The 20,831-nt window shown below is 43.4% G+C and overlaps 1 protein-coding gene across 18 annotated transcripts in view; it reads left to right on the top strand.

Annotated features, from left to right (window-relative positions):
* SYNE1 (spectrin repeat containing nuclear envelope protein 1) overlaps positions 1 to 16,901 on the top strand; it is a 470,028-nt gene extending 453,127 nt beyond the window's left edge. For 16 of the 18 annotated variants that reach the window (XM_042987332.1, XM_042987340.1, XM_042987338.1 and 13 more), the window contains 6 exons: positions 968 to 1,168; positions 2,480 to 2,608; positions 4,934 to 5,146; positions 6,169 to 6,261; positions 7,649 to 7,707; positions 15,468 to 16,901. In XM_042987332.1, coding sequence (XP_042843266.1) covers positions 968 to 1,168; positions 2,480 to 2,608; positions 4,934 to 5,146; positions 6,169 to 6,261; positions 7,649 to 7,707; positions 15,468 to 15,708 — 936 coding nt within the window. In that variant the 3' untranslated portion in view covers positions 15,709 to 16,901. The remainder of the gene's footprint in view (positions 1 to 967; positions 1,169 to 2,479; positions 2,609 to 4,933; positions 5,147 to 6,168; positions 6,262 to 7,648; positions 7,708 to 15,467) is intronic. The other 2 variants (XM_042987342.1, XM_042987341.1) reach the window with 1 other exon arrangement.
* Positions 16,902 to 20,831: the final 3,930 nt, after the last annotated feature.

Raw genomic sequence — 20,831 nt, 5'->3', positions numbered from 1 at the left:
GAAATGTTGAGGACTTCTAAGAAAATGTAGCTGGCGTAGATGTGATTTGCTGACCCTAACTAGTCTGAGGATGTTTAAACAGTACCCAGATACTGAATTATTAATGCATAATCATGTGCTGCATGAGTTCTTAGAATAGTTGTAGATTTGTGGGAAATGCGTAAAGCAAAAGCCAGTTGCCCGGTTTTCTGTGATCTCAAACTAAATTGGTTAGCTGTGGAAATACCCAGTCCATTCTCTTTGCCATCACAGGAATGTGGCTTGTGACATAGGCAGGGTTCTCACCCTGTGGGCCACTATCTGTGCCTTTCGAGTCACAACAGCTGGAGGCTAGGGCCTGAGAATCTGCTTTCTTAGCAAGTTTCCTCTTTTATCCTTCTGCACACAACTGTGACTACCACTGGTCTAGTGAAATGGGATTCTCACGCTAGAATATTCCCTGCTGTTGAACTCCTGTGATGTGAGTCGAGTTAATCATTCCCCTTAGTTCATTGCACAGGGTCATTGATGCTTCCTGCAAAGTTACTCTTCATTTTGCTTATTTTACCTTTTTCCTCCGCTGTTTTTTAATCTCCATTCCCGAAACCTATGGCAACCATTCGTAAATACTCCGCGAGTATTCTTACTAAATTCTTGGTTCATTTATGCATGAAAAACATGGATTTGTGTGTGTGCACATGCATTTTAAATCACATGAATGCTAGTTTACAACACACATTGTTCTGTTTCTAACTCTTTCACTCTACCCCGTATTTTAAGATACATTCAAGTTGTCGAAAGGACATCTAATCCATTTCCTCTGTCGTCCTCAGTGATGTGCACCACTCTATCCTATCTAGCTATTGTGTTAAGGCCGGTTTTAATTAATGGATCTCTTAATTTGAGTGAAGCATTTCCTGAGGACTTAAAATAAGTTTTACTTGTTTTTATTGCCATATTCTTTGATTGTTCTCCTTTCTCTTTTTAGGAGCTCCAGAAGGCTGTGGACCACCGCAAAGCCATCATCCTCTCCATCAACCTGTGCAGCCCCGAGTTCACCCAGACTGGCAGTGAGAAAAGCCAGGATCTGCAAGATCGCCTGTCCCAGATGAACGGACGCTGGGACCGCGTGTGCTCGTTGCTGGACGAGTGGCGGGGCCTGCTCCAGGATGCACTGATGCAGTGTCAGGTTCGTGGGGCTTTGGGCGGATTATGCTCCAGAGTCCGTCATTTCCAGCGTGGCTGAGTCTGTGATTTGATTTATCAAGGTCACCTACAGGGATGCAATTACTTCCCAAAGTCACGATTCGAATAAGAGAACTTTGTGCCCAAACTATTCATTATACTGGAGAATTCGTACATCTGAACAGGAGTTCAAGCAGCTGGACCCCATCTTTTACCCAGCTAACGAGATTATTCCCACAAGTTTATCTCAGCCCCAACTCATTCATTCATTCATTCGTTCATTCATTCAACAGATATTTACTGAGCACATCGGCAGACATTTCCTGAACGTGAAAGTGAGCATTACAAATGTTTACTTACCCATTCTGCCACAATTATTTGATGAGTTCCCACTCTGTGACAGATATTGTGCAGAGCGCTCAGGATACAGCACTGTCTCTACTTTTGTTGGAGAAGACAAACAATAAAAATGCAAATAAATGCTTAATCAAGATGCTTACAGGTGTGGGTGATAAGAGTAACTGAGAAAAGCCACTTTGGGAAAGAGGTAAGGAAATGTCTGAGTCTTGGAGCTGACACAGAAGGGATATTGCCATGAAAGAGACAGAGCCAATGGGATGTCCCAGAAGCAGGAAAGGGCTTAGTGTCTTTGAGGTCAGAAAAGAGGCCAGTGTGATCAAAATGTAGTCAGAGAGGCAGGGAGTGATAAGAAAGATTAGGGACATGGTCAGCAGCCAGATCATGAAGGACCTTGTAGGTCCTGGCCAGGAGTATTTTGCATTCTGAGCACAACATAAGCCTTCTTTCCAGGTTTGTATGTGCCCCAAGAAAACCTTGAAAGCAGGTACCCAAGCTGTTGTTTCCCCCTGCTCCCCCACCTAGTCCAGTGCCGTCCACACAGAAGATCTTCAGTAACTATACATTGAATAAATGAATGAACAAATGGATGAATGAGGGATATAAGGGACTGGATCAAGGCCTTACAAGAGGGGGAGGTTTGAATACAGAGAAGAGAGGGGAACAGAGCTGCTTCCTTCCAAACTGTGCAGTAACCCTAGAAATTGAGTATTTGATGCCAGGTTTTCCTTATGTCTAAATCTCCCTCACATAATAGACTAGATGCTTTTGGTGAGAATGTGAACTTAGATCATTACAACAGCGCCAGTGCCTTCCTCAGAAAGGAGTCGTGTGTAAGATCTTAAATCCAATGTGCCTTTGCCAGTGGTAGCAATTGTTAAGAATGGAAATTTAAGCTGCGAGGGAAAGAACAATATATTAAGATGGTTTTATACTCCATGTTTTTCCCCCCCCATAGGATTTCCATGAAATGAGTCATGGTTTACTTCTTATGCTGGAGAACATCGACAGAAGGAAAAATGAAATTGTCCCTATTGATTCTAACCAGGATGCAGAGACACTTCAGGACCATCACAAGCAGCTTATGGTAAGATATGTGGCCTCCTGCAGCCTCTGGTTATTTTTAGCAGCGATCCATGTCATTTACAGAAAAAGAATGTAGGTGATTATATATAATACACATATATAAATATATAAAATATATATAATATATATGCATAACATATGTTATGCATATATATTATATATGTATATTTACCCTTTGCATACCAGTCTCCAACTTCCTCTTTTTTATTCATCATGGTTTCCAATTTACATGAGGCAAACATGCCCATAGGAGATGACATCCACCGTCTTTAGAATCTGCTTCTAAAGTCATTGCTCAATTGCAAATTGGTGCAGCCGCTCTGGAAAGCAGTGTGGAGGTTCCTCAGAAAATTAAAAATAGACCTACCCTATGACCCAGCAATAGCACTGCTAGGAATTTACCCAAGGGATACAGGAGTGCTGATGCATAGGGGCACTTGTACCCCAATGTTTATAGCAGCACTCTCAACAATAGCCAAATTATGGAAAGAGCCTAAATGTCCATCAACTGATGAATGGATAAAGGAATTGTGGTTTATATACACAATGGAATACTACGTGGCAATGAGAAAGAATGAAATATGGCCTTTTGTAGCAATGTGGATGGAACTGGAGAGTGTGATGCTAAGTGAAATAAGCCATACAGAGAAAGACAGATACCATATGGTTTCACTCTTATGTGGATCCTGAGAAGCTTAACAGAAACCCATGGGGGAGGGGAAGGAAAAAAAAAAAAAAGAGGTTAGAGTGGGAGAGAGCCAAAGCATAAGAGACTCTTAAAAACTGAGAACAAACTGAGGGTTGATGGGGGGGGGGGTGGGAGGGAGGGGAGGGTGGGTGATGGGTATTGAGGAGGGCACCTTTTGGGATGAGCACTGGGTGTTGTATGGAAACCAATTTGACAATAAATTTCATATACTGGAAAAAAGAAAAAATAAATAAAAAAATAGTCATTGCTCAATTGCAGAGATCTTAGAAGTTCTTCATCTTAGTAGATTGTTTTTATTAAAAGAGATCTTTGGCAAGTTATACTTATTTTTAATTTAAACTGTATTTGTTACATCCACGTATAAAGTAAAAGTATATTGGGTGGCTTAAATTTTATTTTTATGGACATTGAAACTATTAAAATAGAAAAAGATGCTTAAGACTTCTTAGAGGAAATTAAGGGTACCAGATTTAACAGTATCCTTGTCACCAAGTTTTGTGAAAACTAAGACAAGGGAAATATTAAAAGTTATTTTCATTACCTGACAAAAAGAAACCATACCAGTTCTCAAGGAGAAAGGAACTTATTCTAGCACTGAATTCAAAAGGAAATTTGCAGAATCTCCATGTAGATTCTTATACAAAGGACTTTGGACAATATAATGCAAGTGTACTTAAGGGACTTTATAGAAGACAAAGAAGTATATTTAAGTTCCATTAGGAGAAAATGATTTGCATTTCGTAGCTTTCTGTATTTTTAAAATGTTATTTCTGAACATTTAGTACTCACTAACCTAACCAACAGAATTGGTAGCTTTCAATTTAGTACCGCAAATGTCTTAGAAACCAAGAGGAAATAGCTATGCAGTGGCATTTTTACTGACTTTTGACCTGAGACATTAGTTGTAAATGATGAATTACTCATATTTCCTTTAAAAAAAAAAAACCCTGAACAAATCCAGAGTATACTTAGACATGTGTATAAAATATTACATTACTAAAAATATTTGTGGGGCACCTGGGTGGCTGGGTTGGTTAAGCGTCCGGCTCTTGGTTTTGGCTCAGGTCATGATCTCACAGTTAATGAATTCAAGCCCCGCATTGGGCTCTCTGTCTCTGCTTGGGACTCTCTCTCTCTCTTCTCTCTGGCCCTCCCCTGCTCTCTTTCTCTCTCTCTCAAAATAAATAAACTGAAAAAAAAATTTTTTAATATTTGCTATATTTATATGTTAATATTTCACTGTTTAAAAGAATATCTTATGTCTCATTTGCATGATACTTTCTATTATAGGCATTTTCACATTTATTCACCAAGTTGAACCTTCCAATATACTTACTGTGGACCAGGCAGGAAATGGTATTATCATTTTACCGAATGGGAACACTTGAGATTGGAAAGGTTCAGGGGCCTTATAGACTGTTTTTGGCAGAGGCAGGGTTAGAACCTAGACCCCTTATTCCCGAATCCATGGGCTGCTTCATTCTTCCTCGTGTAAGCACAGCATTCAGATACTCAGGTATAATTGTCCACTAGGTTAAACTGATATCATCCCGCCCTTTGGGAATTTCCCCCACTTACCAGAAATTCTTTGTAAAATATTTCTTATCGTATGCATAGCAAATAAGGCATGAGCTATTGGAATCCCAACTCAAAGTGGCCTCACTGCAAGACATGTCTTGCCAACTACTGGTGAATGCTGAAGACACAGACTGTTTAGAAGCCAAAGAAAAAGTCCATGTGATTGGAAATCGGCTCAAACTTCTCTTGAAGGAGGTCAGCCGACACATCAAGGAGCTGGAGAAGTTATTAGACATGTCAAGCAGTCAGCAGGTAAGCTCTAAGCAGGCATCATCGTGTAGCGTTTCTTACCAAAGAAGCATCATCTTCATCCATTTTTAGAAGGACTTTGAATGTGGTACTTGTCGGAATAGAGTGCCCACTCTCAATCACTGCTCTTACGAGTCCTGTGTCAAAATGAAAGAAAGCGACTCAAACTTTTGTGATAGGACACTGCTTTTGATTCTGTTACATCAAAAAGACCTCTTGTGATTGTTACTGCTAACCCTTCACCATCACTATTGTGGCATTGTATTTCACCTTGTTGGTTTAAGAATGCACATGTTTTCAGTAACACAGCTGTGGCAGATCATAACCAGTCATCGCATGCGAGTTTTGTGTTTGAACCGTAGAAGGCATGAATTCTCCTGACAGCAGTTAACTCATGGAAAATGTCCTCTGCTCATTTACCTTTTATATATATTTTTTTCTTAAATCTACTACCTCGTGGTAGTATTATGGGTTTTGAGAAATTCATATGTAGATCCAGAGAGCCTGGGTAAGACTTCAGATATTCAACTGTGAGATCCTGTTACGAACACACAGACACCCTGCCCTTCTCTAAGCATGCAAAAGCACATGCTACTCTGAATAACAGAGGAGTGCTAGAAATACTACAAAAGCGGGCTCCCGGAGGAGTATCTTTTGCTTGTAACTCAAATGAATTGCTTTCTCTCTGGCCTTGAGAGGCCCATAGCTGAAAGACAAGATTCCTTCCCCTCCTTCACTTCCACTCGTCCACATCCACGCCGCTGAGAAACAGTAAAGCTACAAGCAACATAGTAGTAGCAAAACTATACCAATATTTTCCAGCCGGACCAACTTTACAACCAGGAAAGCCTAATCCCCTAGAAGATTAGGTTCTGTTCTTGTAGTTGTCTGATTCTGTTTTCCCCAAGGAGTGGTTTGGTTTTTGTGGAGGGTGGGTGGGGACAGGCTGGGAAATGCATCGTGTATCACCAGGCCATCACAGCTTTGGAACACAGAGCCATTAAAAGAAACTGTTTCCTATGTAGGATTTGTCTTCCTGGTCTTCTGCGGATGAACTGGACACCTCGGGATCTGTGAGTCCTACGTCAGGAAGAAGCACCCCGAACAGACAAAGAACGGTAACTTTCCACTAGTCGTTTTCACTTGGCCCGTGGGAGGGAACACCGGGGAGTGAGAGTGTCTGTACCTACCGCAGGGACCACAGGCTCCCCCCGGGAAAGCAGGAGTCCCCGTACGGAAGAGGGTTATCACAGTAACACAGAGAAGAGTTGTTTCCTCAGCCAGGCCGCGGGCCCTCCCCACACGCACTCGGGAATGGAAAAGAGCAGTTCTGGTTTTCAAAAAAAAGTAGGGCTCAACGTGTGGTTGGTACAGGGAGACAAATTACTTCTCTTGCTCCGAGGGCCATCGCTACAATGGTGTTCCCTTGTTCCTTTGGTGGCTCCTCCCTTCAAACTACCACCACCATAGTCCACCTAAAAAAGTAGGTTCCGTGTAAAGGGGCGCCTCAGCCAGAAGCAGACAAAACTGCGAGTGTCTCATGAGACCATTGAATTTATGAGACAAGCGGAGGTTCCGTTGACTCGCAAGCAAAGAGACTCCTGAAGGTGGTTCTCCAGGTGTTTGTTGACTGTGCTGCCCCCCAAGAGGCAACAGCTCAAGAAGACTCACCCACAAAGCCTTTCAGGGGCTGCCTCACTGGCATTCTGTGAGGACAAAAAGACGAATCTGGCCCCTGCTCCCCTCTATACTTTGATTTCTCTGTGTAATTAGAAGCTTGTTCTGTTTTGTTATTTATTGATTGATTTTTGTCTGGCTTTATGATTACAGTCATTTTTATTCCATCCCATTTTCCTTAGTTTTTAGAAATGTGGATTTCATTTGTACTTTTTTTTGTTACAAACACTTAAGTTCTATGCTGATAAATGTTATTATCTTATTTAGGATTGTTTTTTACTACATTCGCTAGTTTCCTATAGATCCTAGTTTAAGAATGTGAAGGAATACTGGCTTTTCGAGTCAAATTTTAGCCCTTACTTAACCGATCAGGTCTTCTTCCCTCTACAAAGAACAGTCTCCTATCGCCATTGTTATTTTTTAGCTGCCAAGGATTTTAATACGAATTCAGTGTTCTAGAAGATGACAAAATATGGCGTGGCATGGCATATGGAACTTTATATTTATTGTAAGTAAATACAGAGAGATCCTTGGCTTGTGTAGAGTCGTTTGTGTTTCTACCATGCGAAGTGGGGGAAGATATACCCACTGTGGTGGGGACTCCTGAGCCACAATTCATGTTTATTCAGTGACTAATGATAGAGATGTGAATCTGTTTCACTTCTTCAACAGAAGAAAAGCCAGTTTCCTGACTTCATGGGTGCTGATCATTTCATTTGATTTGTTTTTCTTTTGCTGCACTTTTAGTTTAATTTTTTTTTCAGTAGCTTGTCTTTATTTGCCTGGACTGAACATTCTTCTTTCTTTACCCCTGTTCATTGCAAACAGCCACGAGGCAAATGTAGTCTCTCACAGCCTGGACCCTCTGTCAACAGTCCACATAGCAGGTACCTTATTCTCCTGGTTTCCACACTGTTCTAGAACTCCAAGAGGATGATGAAAATTGTCCATGATTTAGGTAGGCCTCTATCTGGTCTTCCTCAGGGTAGTCGAGGAATTACTTGTTTCGTCCCACACCCTTTCTCTACTAAATTGGGAAAGACTTTTCTAAGTGCAAAGTATAAGTAAAGCTCAGAGCACAAAGCATTTGGATCCCGCCAAAATTTTATCTAACTATACGTAGGCCATCTGGTACTTTTCATCAAATTGTATTCTGCGTGCGCTTAAGGATTCCATGCGATGGATGGCACAGCCACCGTTCAATTCATGGCAGACTTTCATCATCCTCTTTATTTCTAGATTTTACAATAAGACAGGTAATAGATCAATGAATTATTTACCATTCACAGAACCCACAGATCTGAATAAAATATACTAACATCCCCAGCTTTTTATTTTATTTTCATGTTTTATCCAGATTGTGGGTTTTGAATTCTCAAAATGGCAAGTCCTAACTTGGTATTATTTAAAACTTATAAGCACCTTCTCTCTTCTGCTTATCCTAAAACGTCTCTTCTGCCAGCACACTCAGTCACTCACCTTCCTGACACTTGGCAAGCTCTTTCACGCTGGAAACAAGGGCAGTCAGTGCCCCTGTCCGGGAACGTCCAGAGAGCCTACTCACAGCTGCCACTCCGCGCTTTACATCTGGCTTCCAACAGTCCGTTGTTTCCGCACTTAGCGGTGCTTTGCCTTCTTCGTTGTTGGTGTGATGTCTGTGCTCTCCTGCCCTTTCACTAATCAGTTCATATTCCCTGAGACAACTTTTTAAAAAATGAAAACACTGTCTTTGGAGCTGATTTTTCATTCCAGTCCCAAGCACTTCACTGCTAAAGTAGTTTGCCCCTCTGGAAACTTCTCACCACCGAGCTGGAATCAAAATTCTTGAAAGGAGGGTGAGGGGTAAGGAAGTGTAGAACTGTAAACAACCCCTGAGTAATAGTTTTAGTTTTCCAGCTGTGTGCTGAAGAGACTGGATATTTTATTCGGTCATTCCTACTCAGCCGAAGCAATGCAGAACGTACTTTGATGTGCTTTCTGGTTTTAAGTCTCCCTTGACTGTACTTTTTCTTTTTTTCATTCCCTTCGGTTTGGTTTGGAGACAGTTTTGGGGGGGGGGGGGCGGGGTTTGTCCATAATGAAATACCAATAATGAAATATGAATGGAGAAAAACTCACAAGGGTTTTTGAAGCTAATGATGGACTTCTACCAGTGCCCTGATGTTGTCTTAGTCCCCTACAAGAAAAGCCTATCATATACTGTAGCCAGATCATTGTTTTGTCCATCTCTTCTCCACAAAATGCTGAGGTGCCATGAACAGAGATGGGGACTGTCCCCATAGCAGTCCTTCTAGGATACCAGAGATGAATTCTTTGGCTGACGTACATGATGGTGATGAGAAGGGGAAAGCTCTTATATTATTCTGCGACACCAATAGCAACCGCCTTTTGGTTTCCCGATACCTCATCAGTCTGCTCCCCCAATTCTTTCAGACAGTCGCACAGGTCTTCTGAAAATGTCAAAGGCATCGTTTCTTAGGGCAGCAAGTGTTTCAACACGTCTCCTAACAGGGCTTTGCAGCTGGGACAGCCACATTCTCGCTGTGATATCCACAAGGCGCCTTTCAGCTCTGCTCTGTCCAGCGCTGTTTATTAACATCTTTCTGAGCACACGGCACAGTATTTACTTTGCTACTTAGAGGGTCTGGAATACAAGTGATCTACACCCGAATGGCAGACGTCATCAAACACCTTGGCAGACAGGCTGTGGTTGAACATTCTTGGACTTCTTGACTTTTTGGCACTTCTGCTTGGGTGCATCCAACCCCGACAATGGAATGCAGAGTCTGCCGGGAAAGAATTAACTTCACTCATAATCCAGGTTGTCACGGTGTTCCTTTACATTGACACTTGAGTGTACCTTGTGTTTGATCTTGCACTGGTCCAGCAAATTTGAAGGGCTATGGCAGAAGCACAAAGTTTAGAACGTTGACCCCAGCAATCTACAATAGAAAATTTTAGACACGTGCTCTTCCTAAGAGACGAAAGAGGTGGAGGTGGAAGAAAGTGGGTATCAGTTTGAAGGAAGGGGTTCTTATATTATTTTTGTTGTTTAAGGGCTGATGTGAACGCAGTCGCTTATCTGCTCTATATGGTTTCAGTTTGATTTTATGGCCACTGTTCTATGTCCTCTTACATAATATTCTAAGCCCACATATAGATTGATGCCATTATTTACTGTCCACCTACTATGTTTAGACCCTGGGCTTATAAAAGTAATATCGTATGGCTCCTGCCATTAAAAGACCTGCAGTGTCTCAGAATCTACAGATTCCCTAAATCAATTCCAAGGAGCTCCTTAAGACTCCTTAAAAATTATAAACAGTTGAAAAATATCATGCGTATATTCACAGTACCTATTCATAATTTTTTTAGATTAGAGAGATTTAAGAAATAATGCTTACAACGGTCCAGCCGGACTTTTTTCCTACTTTTGACTTAAAATTGTCTAACTCGATCACCAGTAAGTCTTCAAAACTCTACTGTGGATTATTTGAAGTTGACAAATAGAAAGATTTAACTCCAAATTCCAGAAAGACAAAGGAATAATTGCTGTGTAGTCTGGATACAGGGAAGTGATGACCTCATTCCAAAACCTAACCAAAAATTCTAACATGCAAAACTTCCTTGGACACCTTTGGTCTCTAGCACCTTCTGTACAGAGGACCCAGATGGAATGAGAAGTCATTCCATGAGTCCGTTTCTTATGGAATTTTTCTTCAAGTCTTTTCTGTCAGGCTGCTCCCTGGGGACCCGCTTACTCATAGCCTTCAAAGAGCCTCCCTTCTAGGACAGGCTGGCACCAAAGCTGAGGCCAGTTATGGGACAAGGCTCCAATATGTTTTTCTTTTCTAATAGTTTGAGGTATGCATTCCCAGTGTTTCCCAGGAACAAGTCAGCCTCTTTGGCAAATGCGTCACATCTTTGAAGGCACTACTAATGAATCAGGACTATTTTCCTGGGAGAAAAGGCAGAGTACAGCTGATTCCCAATGGTAGGAGTTAGCACACCTTTGCTTCAATAGGATGATAAGATAATAATGATAAATTGTGGCATTTATTTAGCACTTAAAGTGTCCTGAGCACTATGCGAAGCACTGAATATGCGTTACCTCATTTAACCCTTACCATACCCCCAGGGCATGGCTATATTCCCAATTGTACAGACCAGGACACTGAGGGTTAGAGGCATGGAGATTTAAGATTTGAGCCAGGTCTCCCTGACTCTGGATCCTAGCTCATGAATCACTTCACTCCGCCAAAGGGCTGTTGGTGGGTGGGATTCTTTACACAGCCAGTTCCCAGGCTTCGACTACCACAGCCTGCCTTAAACTGCTTCAGACGAGCCAGTTCGAACAATAAAAAATATTACTATTTTTTTTTTTTTTTTTGAGAAGACGGAAATCCTAAATTGATTCTGGAAATTTGTCTTCTGTGCCACATATGCAGGGAACAAAGACTATTCACCCAAGAGCAGGCAGCAAGATCAGACACAACCTGGGTATCTCCTCAAAATAAATTCCTACTACTATACTGGCAGTGTTAACTAACAAGTAACAAAATGAATTGAGAGTTTCTTTTCGCTTGCCTTTCAATAATTTATGCCCACAAGTAATCCATTTTGTTCTCCTTGATCGTGTAAACTCTTTGAGGTGAGTCATCCTTTGTACACGCTGTCAGGACTCTTACATGCCTTACTCATACTTTTCTTTTGTGCGGTGTGTGGTTCTATACAGCTTCCTCGCACAACTATACGCATTTTGGGAAAGAGATGAAAGCAACTCCTGGACAAGTCTTTACCCCAAAATTTGAATGAGTGAGAAAACTTATAAAATAAATATTTACTTGCAGGGAATAAGCACACTTTGGCTGGACAGAAACACCTCCATCGATTAAGTTCCTTGGATAAGTTTACACATTTCATTTTTTCCTCCTCTATGAACACAGTTTCAGCTGGCATCCATTGGTGTAGTAAGGGCATTGGAGAACGATGAGTGACCAGTGAGTTGTCTTTGTTCTTTCCCCTGTCAAATTTCCCAAGACTTTTGATGCAGGTGGTCTTAGGTCAATAGATAAATATTAAAAGTGCCCCCTGGTACCATTATCCTGTTGGTATCAGAAGCTGTAGCTCAGGCTCGTCCTAAGAAGAGGCAACATTGGGCATGTTGACACCCTGGTAGTTGCCCCCAGTGGGTGGCAGTTTTTCTCAGTAGATAACGTGGACATTTCCAGGAGCAGTCAGCTGCACAGGAGCTTACTAATCACTGTGTGTTCTCTTTGTCCCTATCTCGGCCCATTACGTCTCCCTAGGTTAGCATTTTCAACATTAGAAGGCACACACTAATTACATTTTAATAAGGAATGCTCTGATGCTGTTAAATGTGCCATGTCCTTCAACAGAGCCCATATTCCAAAGATGATGACCTTTCTAGTTTTTCTCAGGAGTGGACTTGTCATTGGGCAGCCCTTGTTTTGATCTTGATCTTTGGCTTCATTGCTAAAAGAAGATAATAATTGACAAACAGAGGCTATTCACCTCTGTCAGCAAAATTGCATTATCAATTACACGCATAAATGTGTCCATAACTGATGTTCTTAAATGTCTTCTAAAGAAAAAGGCTCGGTTGGAAATCTCCTCACTTTATTTAAATGTTGAATAATGAGGAAATGTGGAGCTGTCTTCTGTCCTCCTGTTGTAACTCATCCAGTGACAGGTGGCAAGTGTTGTTTGTCAGGGCGTATTTTCAGGTCAAGGGAAAGATATATTGAAGGAAAATTCAATCCAGAGTTCGTAGGTAGCTGTCTCATTCTTCTCACGACACTTTAAGGCAAACCATTGAATTCATATACTGTCACAGCCAAAATGATTTTAAGATATTAATGCACCCTTGTCTTTGCAAATGAGAAACATGAAGACCAGAGAGACTAAATTACTTGCCCAAGGTTGCACAATTGCCTCAAACAAAATGCCCTCGTGTCCATAGACTGACTTGACCTGTGGGGCTTGATGATTAGAGGCATTTTTTTTAACATTTTATTTATTTTTGAGACAGGGAGAGACAGAGCATGAAAGGGGGAGGGTCAGAGAGAGAGGGAGACACAGAATCTGAAACAGGCTCCAGGCTCTGAGCTGTCAGCACAGAGCCCGACGCGGGGCTCGAACTCACGGGCCGCGAGATCATGACCTGAGCCAAAGTCAGCCGCTTAATTGACTGAGCCACCCAGGCACCCCAGAGGCATTTGTTTTAGACACGAGGAAATCACTCACTTCCAAATATTGTAAGATACAAGTATCGTCTCCTTTGCTTCTACACGTGAGATACCTGTGACATAAATGTGACCTGGACAACTTTCATTCGTGTCACCAAACAACAGAATGTTGCAGAGAATGTGGTTGCTGAGCAGGGACGTGAGAACCCTGCCTTCCTGCTAGAGCTCTTCATTTAATTGTGTGATTTGTGGCCAGTGATTTACCCTATCCATAGAGGCCAAGTTTGGGGAGTTAAAAATCTCAGGGTGGAAATCTCAGTTCTGCCACTTGCTAGCTGTATAACCTTGAGCCAGTTACTTCCTCTCTCTGAGTCTCCTTTCCATCATCTATAAAATGTAGATAACAAGCACACGGAGGAGGACTATAATGGGGATTAAGTGAGAGAATAGGATAAATGCTTAGTGTGTTGCCCAGCGATTAGAAGAGTAAATGTTAACTCTCCTTAGCCACTTATCTACAAAGTTAGAAGGTGGATTAGATATTCTCTAAGGCTTTATTTCACCATGAATATTTTATAATTATGTAGCTTGAGAAGTTTCTATTTTTTCCTTCCATTAATAGCTATGTGGCATACTTCATTTATGCTCTACTATATTTTCACAAAATGTACAACCTTTCCTATTCAGTTCATTAGGAATAACTCATTGGTCTTAGCATGAGGGCAGTTAATCAGTTTGACCACTAGATGGTGGTTAAACTCTTACGGTCTCTCAGTTGGTAGATTATTTATACTGACCAATTATTAGAAGACGTAAAATGTATAAAATATGGAACTTCCAAGTTGGAAGGCCATCTAACCTAATTTGAAGGGTTTGAAGAAGTTGGCACGTAGAGGTGAAATGAGTTGTTCAAGGTCACACAGCCATTAGTTTTCGACTTTGGAAAAGAATACAGTCCCAGTTTGGGCCAATGATTTGTTTTTTCATTACACTGCAAGAACTGTACCAGAAACACAGTATGGTATGTGGCTGCTTGGGGCTTCTGCAGGACTAAGCTGTTCGTCTCACATCTGTCTTTGATGGTGTCATAAGAAAGCTCTGAGTACTCCCTCTGTTCCTTTTTTTAGGGGGATTATGTCTGCTTTTTATCTTAACAGTCATTTTCTTTGGGATACCCCTTATCCCCCACTTATATGAATGTGATGTTTTCAGACATTAATGGCTAATGGGATAGAGCTAGAAACACAATGTTTTCTTACGAGAAAAATGTACAGAGTAACCAATATAGTTTTTCCACCTTCATATCTCTCCAGTGGCCTCACATTCAGTGTCCTTACTCTTAGTGATATTATAACCATTAGGGAACTCATACTAGGTATGGAGGAATGTGTCTCATTGGTACATAAATTCTTTCTGCTCCTGCAGTGTTTTGTGTGTGCGTGCATGCATGTGTGTTATGTGTGTATGTACAAATGCCTCTTGTAAATAACATTTCCTTCTATGACTTTTCCACTACTAACCAAACAAGACATCAACAGATGATCACAAAGAGAAAACAGTGCATCCTATAGCCAGGACTTATTTCCATATTCAATATTTTGCCATCTTTCTTGATTCATACCTAATCTCTAATGCACTATATAACGGGAGATGGAAAATGGAAGTAGATAGGCAAACTTGGAACTTTGAGTCTAGAAGGAGCCTTCAAGAAGACAATCTGTTCTGCTCAGAAAATGGTGTCCATTTCCCGAAGTCCCAGAGCCAGTGATAGACGGGATCGGCCTAGAATCCATGTCGTTCCACATCAGTGTCCTGTAGACCGACTCTGCTGTCGCCTTGTTCCTACAGCTTTGGAACCCACTTGGGTCAGGGCCAGATGCTGATTCAGTGCAAGATGAAACCAGGGTATACTCTTAGATTATTTAAACTTGATGGGTCTCTGCAAGATGGCCGTGGATGTTCTTATCCTTGCTGCATGGATTTCGGCACATCCAGGATGGCTAGATGGGATACTTTGTATGATTCTGACAGCAGCTAATTTTGCCTAATGGTGCTACTGATACTGTGAAACCAAAAATGTCCCACATCAAACATCCACATTTGAATTATCCTGGATCTACTTAATCTATGCTGGTAGAATGTGTATAGGGCAGTTATCTTTGTTGACGGGATATGTTTCACCAAATTAAGGGGTGGAATTTGAAGCCAATGAGCTGCCTTTAGTTGACTGACTAAATGTTTATTTTCCATCAGGGAAGTTTCCAAAACACTCTTCATGTGGTGGTGGGAGATCCCCTACCGCAGAAGGCTGCCAGCTAATTGACGGGTTGGGTTGTGTTTGGCATGGTCCTCTAGCTTCCAGGAAGGTGAGGAAGCAAAATGCAGCATCCATCCAGCGTTTGAGATATTTGAGTTGTTGATGTTGATTCTCCTCTCAGGTCCATAAAAGGTGGCTGCGATTCCTCCCTTTCTGAGCCTCGGCCAGCTCGGTCCGGCCGGGCCTTCTTACTCAGAGTCCTCCGCGCGGCCCTTCCACTCCAGCTTCTCCTGTTGCTCCTCATCGGGCTCGCCTGCCTCGTACCAATGTCAGAGGAAGACTATAGTTGTGCCCTCTCCAACAACTTTGCCCGGTCATTCCACCCCATGCTCAGATACACAAACGGCCCTCCTCCACTCTGAACCAGGGCGATGCCAGCCGCATGTAGAGGATTTGGCCAAAAGCAATCCTACGCTAACCCAAAGAGGACCTGCATCTTGGCGAATGCCCTGGGTGTGGCAGCGTTAGCCCTCCTCTGTAGCCTCTGTGTGCAAATCATGGCTTCGGAGGGGGATGGTAAATAATGACAGGAGGAGAGCAGACACGACAGGTTGGGAAGAAATTTTCTTTGAAACTCTGAGCCTCAGCACTAAAGAGATTAAGGACCTCCATTGTTCTCTGGACGCATGAGTTCTGGGCCACTGGCCCATTCTATGCATACCCAAGGACTTCAGTAGACTGTCCGGGCACCTTTCCCACGGTGCTGCTCCATCCATTTGGTAAAGGACTCTTCCAGAATGCCATGTTGGCATCGAACAATCTACCAACCAATCAGTGCTGCAGAGATTTTAGAACCTTGTAACATACAATTTTTAAGAGCTTATATGGCACCTTTCTTTTTACCTTGTTTTCCTTTGGGGCATGATGTTCTAACCTTTGCTTTAGAAGCACAAGCTGTAAATCTAAAAGGCACTTTTTTAAAGGTATAAAGAAAAACTGGATGTAATAAATAAGATCATGGAAGGCTTTATGTGAAAAAAAAGTTGAATGTTATAGTTAAAAAGAAGATATTTATGTATGTACAGTTTGCTAAAGCCGAGTTTTGTTTGTATTGATTTCTTTGCATTTATTATAGATACTATAAAATATTTTGTCTGTGCTTTTTTTCTTCCCGTTAAACAAATGACTCTAAGTTTACCTATTAAGCAGACCCTTATCAGAATGTAACCTAAATGATCGTTTTTGCAGAATGAGTGAAACTGAAACATAAGTATATGTTAAGAGGATGATTACAGGTAGTGCACGTTTAGACATAAAGGATTCTGGATGCTTCCTTTCACCCTCCTTTCCCATAGCTAGTGGTATCTCCTGACCTCTCACTCCCCAACACCTTTCACAGCCCCCTTTCTTCTCTATTCCCTTTGCCCAGTTGGAAGAAATCCCATTTAATCTCCTGACTGAGACCCTGTCTCCACTCCATCCTACGGATCCACAATAGCCATGTGGATTTTCCTAAAGCATTCTTGTTCGTGTCCCTACTGTATCCAAAACCTCTTGCTTTTCGTTGTCTACCAGAAGAAATACGGTTCTCACTCATCATTCAATTCCACATACAGTAAGATTTTACTCTGCCCTTCTGATCTTGCCAAACCTTGGCCCTCGTGGAATTGTTTGGTGCCCATGGTGTTTTAATCCATCCTTTGATAATTGGAAGAGGAAGGTTTATGTAAAGCCCAGGTCTCCGGCTCCTCCTGAAAATGGAACGCTCCGATGTATTAGGTGCATATTCCTGCGTGACAATAATTGCCGGGGTGATGTGGTTTCTGTCCCCTGAAGAACAGGAAGAGACCGCTTCTACATTCGCTCTTCTACCCTCTCAACTCCTGTCACCACTTGCACCGGTCTAACTCCTGTAGGTATTTCGTTTACAAATCCTGCTCACTGCGGACAATTTCAACAAAGCGGAGGTACTCCAAATTGCCTGAAACCGCCTGCTGCGGTTCCCATGATATCTGTAGCCTGAATGCCATCTCAGCTCGGGTTCCTGAGGTTTACTAGGTTTCCCAATTCCTGGGATCACTGCGGACCTTCTCATCCTATCCCTGGGGGTACCACCTGGGAGCTTGCCTGGGGTGAGTGTAGCTCTACTGACTGTTGAAAAGCACCGCCTCGTACTGTCTTACCTCCACAGTTTTCTTCTCACTGCTCCATGTCTCCTCTCTCCCAAGACTCCCCTCACAGGCCACCGTCAGGAAGACTTTCCTGATCGCTGTTGGACTATCTTTAAGACTTCCTTCTACTGACCTTTCCTCACGTGGCTGTTCTGCTTTCTACTGTCAGGTTATTCCTGTCTCATTCCCCATGAAACCCCACTCAGGGATCAGATCGGAGTTGCGTTGTTCTTTTTTAAGGAAGCGAAACCTGTGCTGAAGCCCCCCATCTTCCTGCTTCTGGAAAGGCGGTGAGCAGTGGCTGAGTTCGGAGCTGCGGGCAGCCTCACCTGAGATTGGGCCTCGGTCCTCCCTCGCTTCCCTGCCACTCCTGCTCCGAAATCCAAGAAGTGGTGGGCCGGCCTCAGGAGCAGTCCAGCCCTTCCAGACACACACGTTGCCCCTGTTAGGGAAATCGCCACACAAGGAGGCATTAGTGATGGAAAAAACCCAGCATCACGAGACTGCAGAGCCGTCCCTTCTCCCCATTATGATTCACTGACTCACTAGGCATCTCCCATCACTGAAGACAAGTGTTCCATGTGGCTGAGAAAAAAGTTCGGTTTTAAGAAAAATCTTGAGTGTCCTCTTTTTGTGCCTTTCTAAAAACCACCGTGACACACACAGGGTTGCATGACTCGTGTTCCTATTAAACTTTAGAAGACTCAGACAATCCAGCATCGGAACAGAACAGAGTGGAAAGTTCCGGCGAATGTAAGCATTGAAGAAGCCACGAGGTCATGGCTTCCCCCGGGTGGTGATATGACTGGTCTAGTGAGGACCACGCCAGCCACAGTCGGGTACCTCTGCCTGGAGCCCTCACTCCTACCTACCTTGTGAGGAAGGGGACGCCGGACAGCATTAGGAGCACCCTTACCTGTGCCCCCCGCTATCCTGTTAACAGAGACAGAGAACATGTTCAGCAAAGGCTTCGGGGACAAGATGAGGCTTTTAAAAGAATGTACAGGGGGTTGAAGGGCCCTCATTCCTGGAGTAAGGACTGTCAGGAGCCCTGCTGTGGCCTGGAGGTAGCGGGTGATCCTGGGGATAGTGAGTGAGGAAGAGAGGCCATCAGCTGACCAGGAATATAGAGTTAATTACATTTGGATCATGAGATTTGCACAAGCAAACCGAAAATGTTAGAAATGGTGAGGAAAGAGAAAGTCCAGAGCTAACATGGAGAAATGAAGGTTTGGAAAAATAAAAGCAGTGACTTAACAGGAAACCCAGGGAAGAGTGAAAGCTTTTCTGGAAAACTGCCCCTGGGGAGCAGGAATGTTGCTGCCTGGAAAATGGGGTGGCAGCCGCTTCCCTTGCTTTTGTAAGAAGAGAGAAGAGATACCTTCAAAAGGCTTGGGTGAGAAATTCAGCAAGCTGAGGTCTGAGATTTCCTGTACAAAAAGGAAAAGATCTTCCCGTAAAAAAAAAAAAAAGACTGATTTACAGCCTATTCCCTGGGGCCAGTTATTAAGAAACTAAAGCTACAGAATTTTGACAAGCCACAGAAGAGACCGTAAAGCAAAAAAAAAGGTGAGGCGAGTTGATGTATGAAAACTGATCACGGCCAGAAACACAGGGTCTCCAGGAGCTGGTGTGGATGGGCCCAAGACCAGTCCTAATAATTGGGATCTCTGCCCCCGCCCCCACCCCCAGCATCACCCACTAGTCCAGCATCACCAGATGTGTCCTCGGGGAACAGTGTGGCAATGTGAGTCTCAGAGCATGTGCTGCATACGTTCCAAAACTCCAGGCAGAGGAACATCCCCTCATATCATGGTGTTTATCAAATGTTCACAACGGTGTATGACCTGCCTCAGACCTCGGGAGGCCAGTCTCAGCCAGGACCCCGTCATTTCTTGTTTAATTACCCATTGAGGCAACCCTTACAGTGCATCTGACATACAGAAGAACCTGTACTTTCCTCTACCAGTTATATCCTGAAACTTGGGGTGAGCGCAAATGAGGAGACTAGAAGGGAACCTGGTAGAAATGATATCTGTCTTAGGGGAGAAGAAGGAGATTAAGTCTGTTAGATCCGTCTTAATTTTCTGTCAACAAATGTCTTCTCCCTTTAACTTCTTTGTCACCTGATTTCTGTTGCAGTGGGGTGCGTTTCTGAAGAGCCTGAATGTTAGTCTGTGGAAACGGAGACAGGTGCAGTGATGTACGAGCCTGAAGGCCATTTCCACTTCGTCACGTGCAGCACCAAGTTCGGGCGATGCGAAGGGGCGTTTCACCAGGAGTGGTCATTTACATTTTAGATTTAATAACACGCTGTGATACTAGACTGGTTGTCAGACCTAAATTAATCCAGAGACGATGAAACTTAAAAGGAATGGCTTTTATTTTTCAGTTCCTGGCTTCTCACTCACCTCTCGCCCAGAGTTTAAAATATCTGCCAGGAATCCATCCGGGAATGCCACAGGGGATCCTGAAACTTGGGAAGAATCCTCCTTCAGAGGAGCAAGTGGAAGAACTGGGTGAGTGGGAGGCACTTGCTGGCCCTGAGCGGGACGTTGGGCAAAGGCAGGCGCTGGAAGAATTCGTTTGAACTGTGTTGAGGAAGGAGCATCTTGCAAGGCTAGAGAAGTCAGACAGTTGAGAATTTCTAACAAAAACAAGGCGGGGTGCGTGACACCATGGCACACACTGAACAACGAGGGACATTTCAGCTGGGGAGCTGAGGAAGCCGGTTGGGATGTGGACATCATCTTTCCAAAATATGAAGCCCCCGCAAAATAAGTCAGCCTTGCAATTTTGTTTTTAACCTGTTTTTAACCTGTGACCTGATACGGGAGCAGGAACTGACTTTGAAAACCACGATTATCAGAAGAAGGTCCTTGGTCGGCTGTGCCACACCTTGACTGCGTCGATGCCACGGGTCTCCCTGCTGAATCGTAGTTTCAGGGCCTCACAGGTGCACCTTCCAAGCCCAGGTCCAAATCCTGCTGGGCACATCCTTGAGGCATTCGCTGGGCTCAGAAGGTAAAGCTGCCGAGCGGACGACACCATGGACAGTTCCAAGCAGTCACCCCGACAGGGCTTACCTCCTGTCCCCGCCACACCCGTCTGTGGAATTTACAGGGATGCCTTCCGCTACAAACCAGCCTGCCCAGGCCAGTGGGCTTCAAGTGCGGCTCGGATCCACAGCATCAGTGCCGCCTGGGAACTTGCTAGCGAGGCACCACTTCGGGCTCTAGGCCACCATCTGCCCCAGATTTCTCCATCTTGGGACCGGTCAACTCTCCCTCGCTGGCCACGTGGCAAGTGTCGTAAGTGATTGATTTCCACATCCTCCCTCACAGACGTGTGATGCTGCATCATCAAATGATAGG

The sequence above is a fragment of the Panthera tigris genome, chromosome B2, assembly GCF_018350195.1.
Source record: "Panthera tigris isolate Pti1 chromosome B2, P.tigris_Pti1_mat1.1, whole genome shotgun sequence".
Taxonomy (NCBI): domain Eukaryota; kingdom Metazoa; phylum Chordata; class Mammalia; order Carnivora; family Felidae; genus Panthera; species Panthera tigris.
This window is presented reverse-complemented; position numbering and strand designations above follow the sequence as displayed.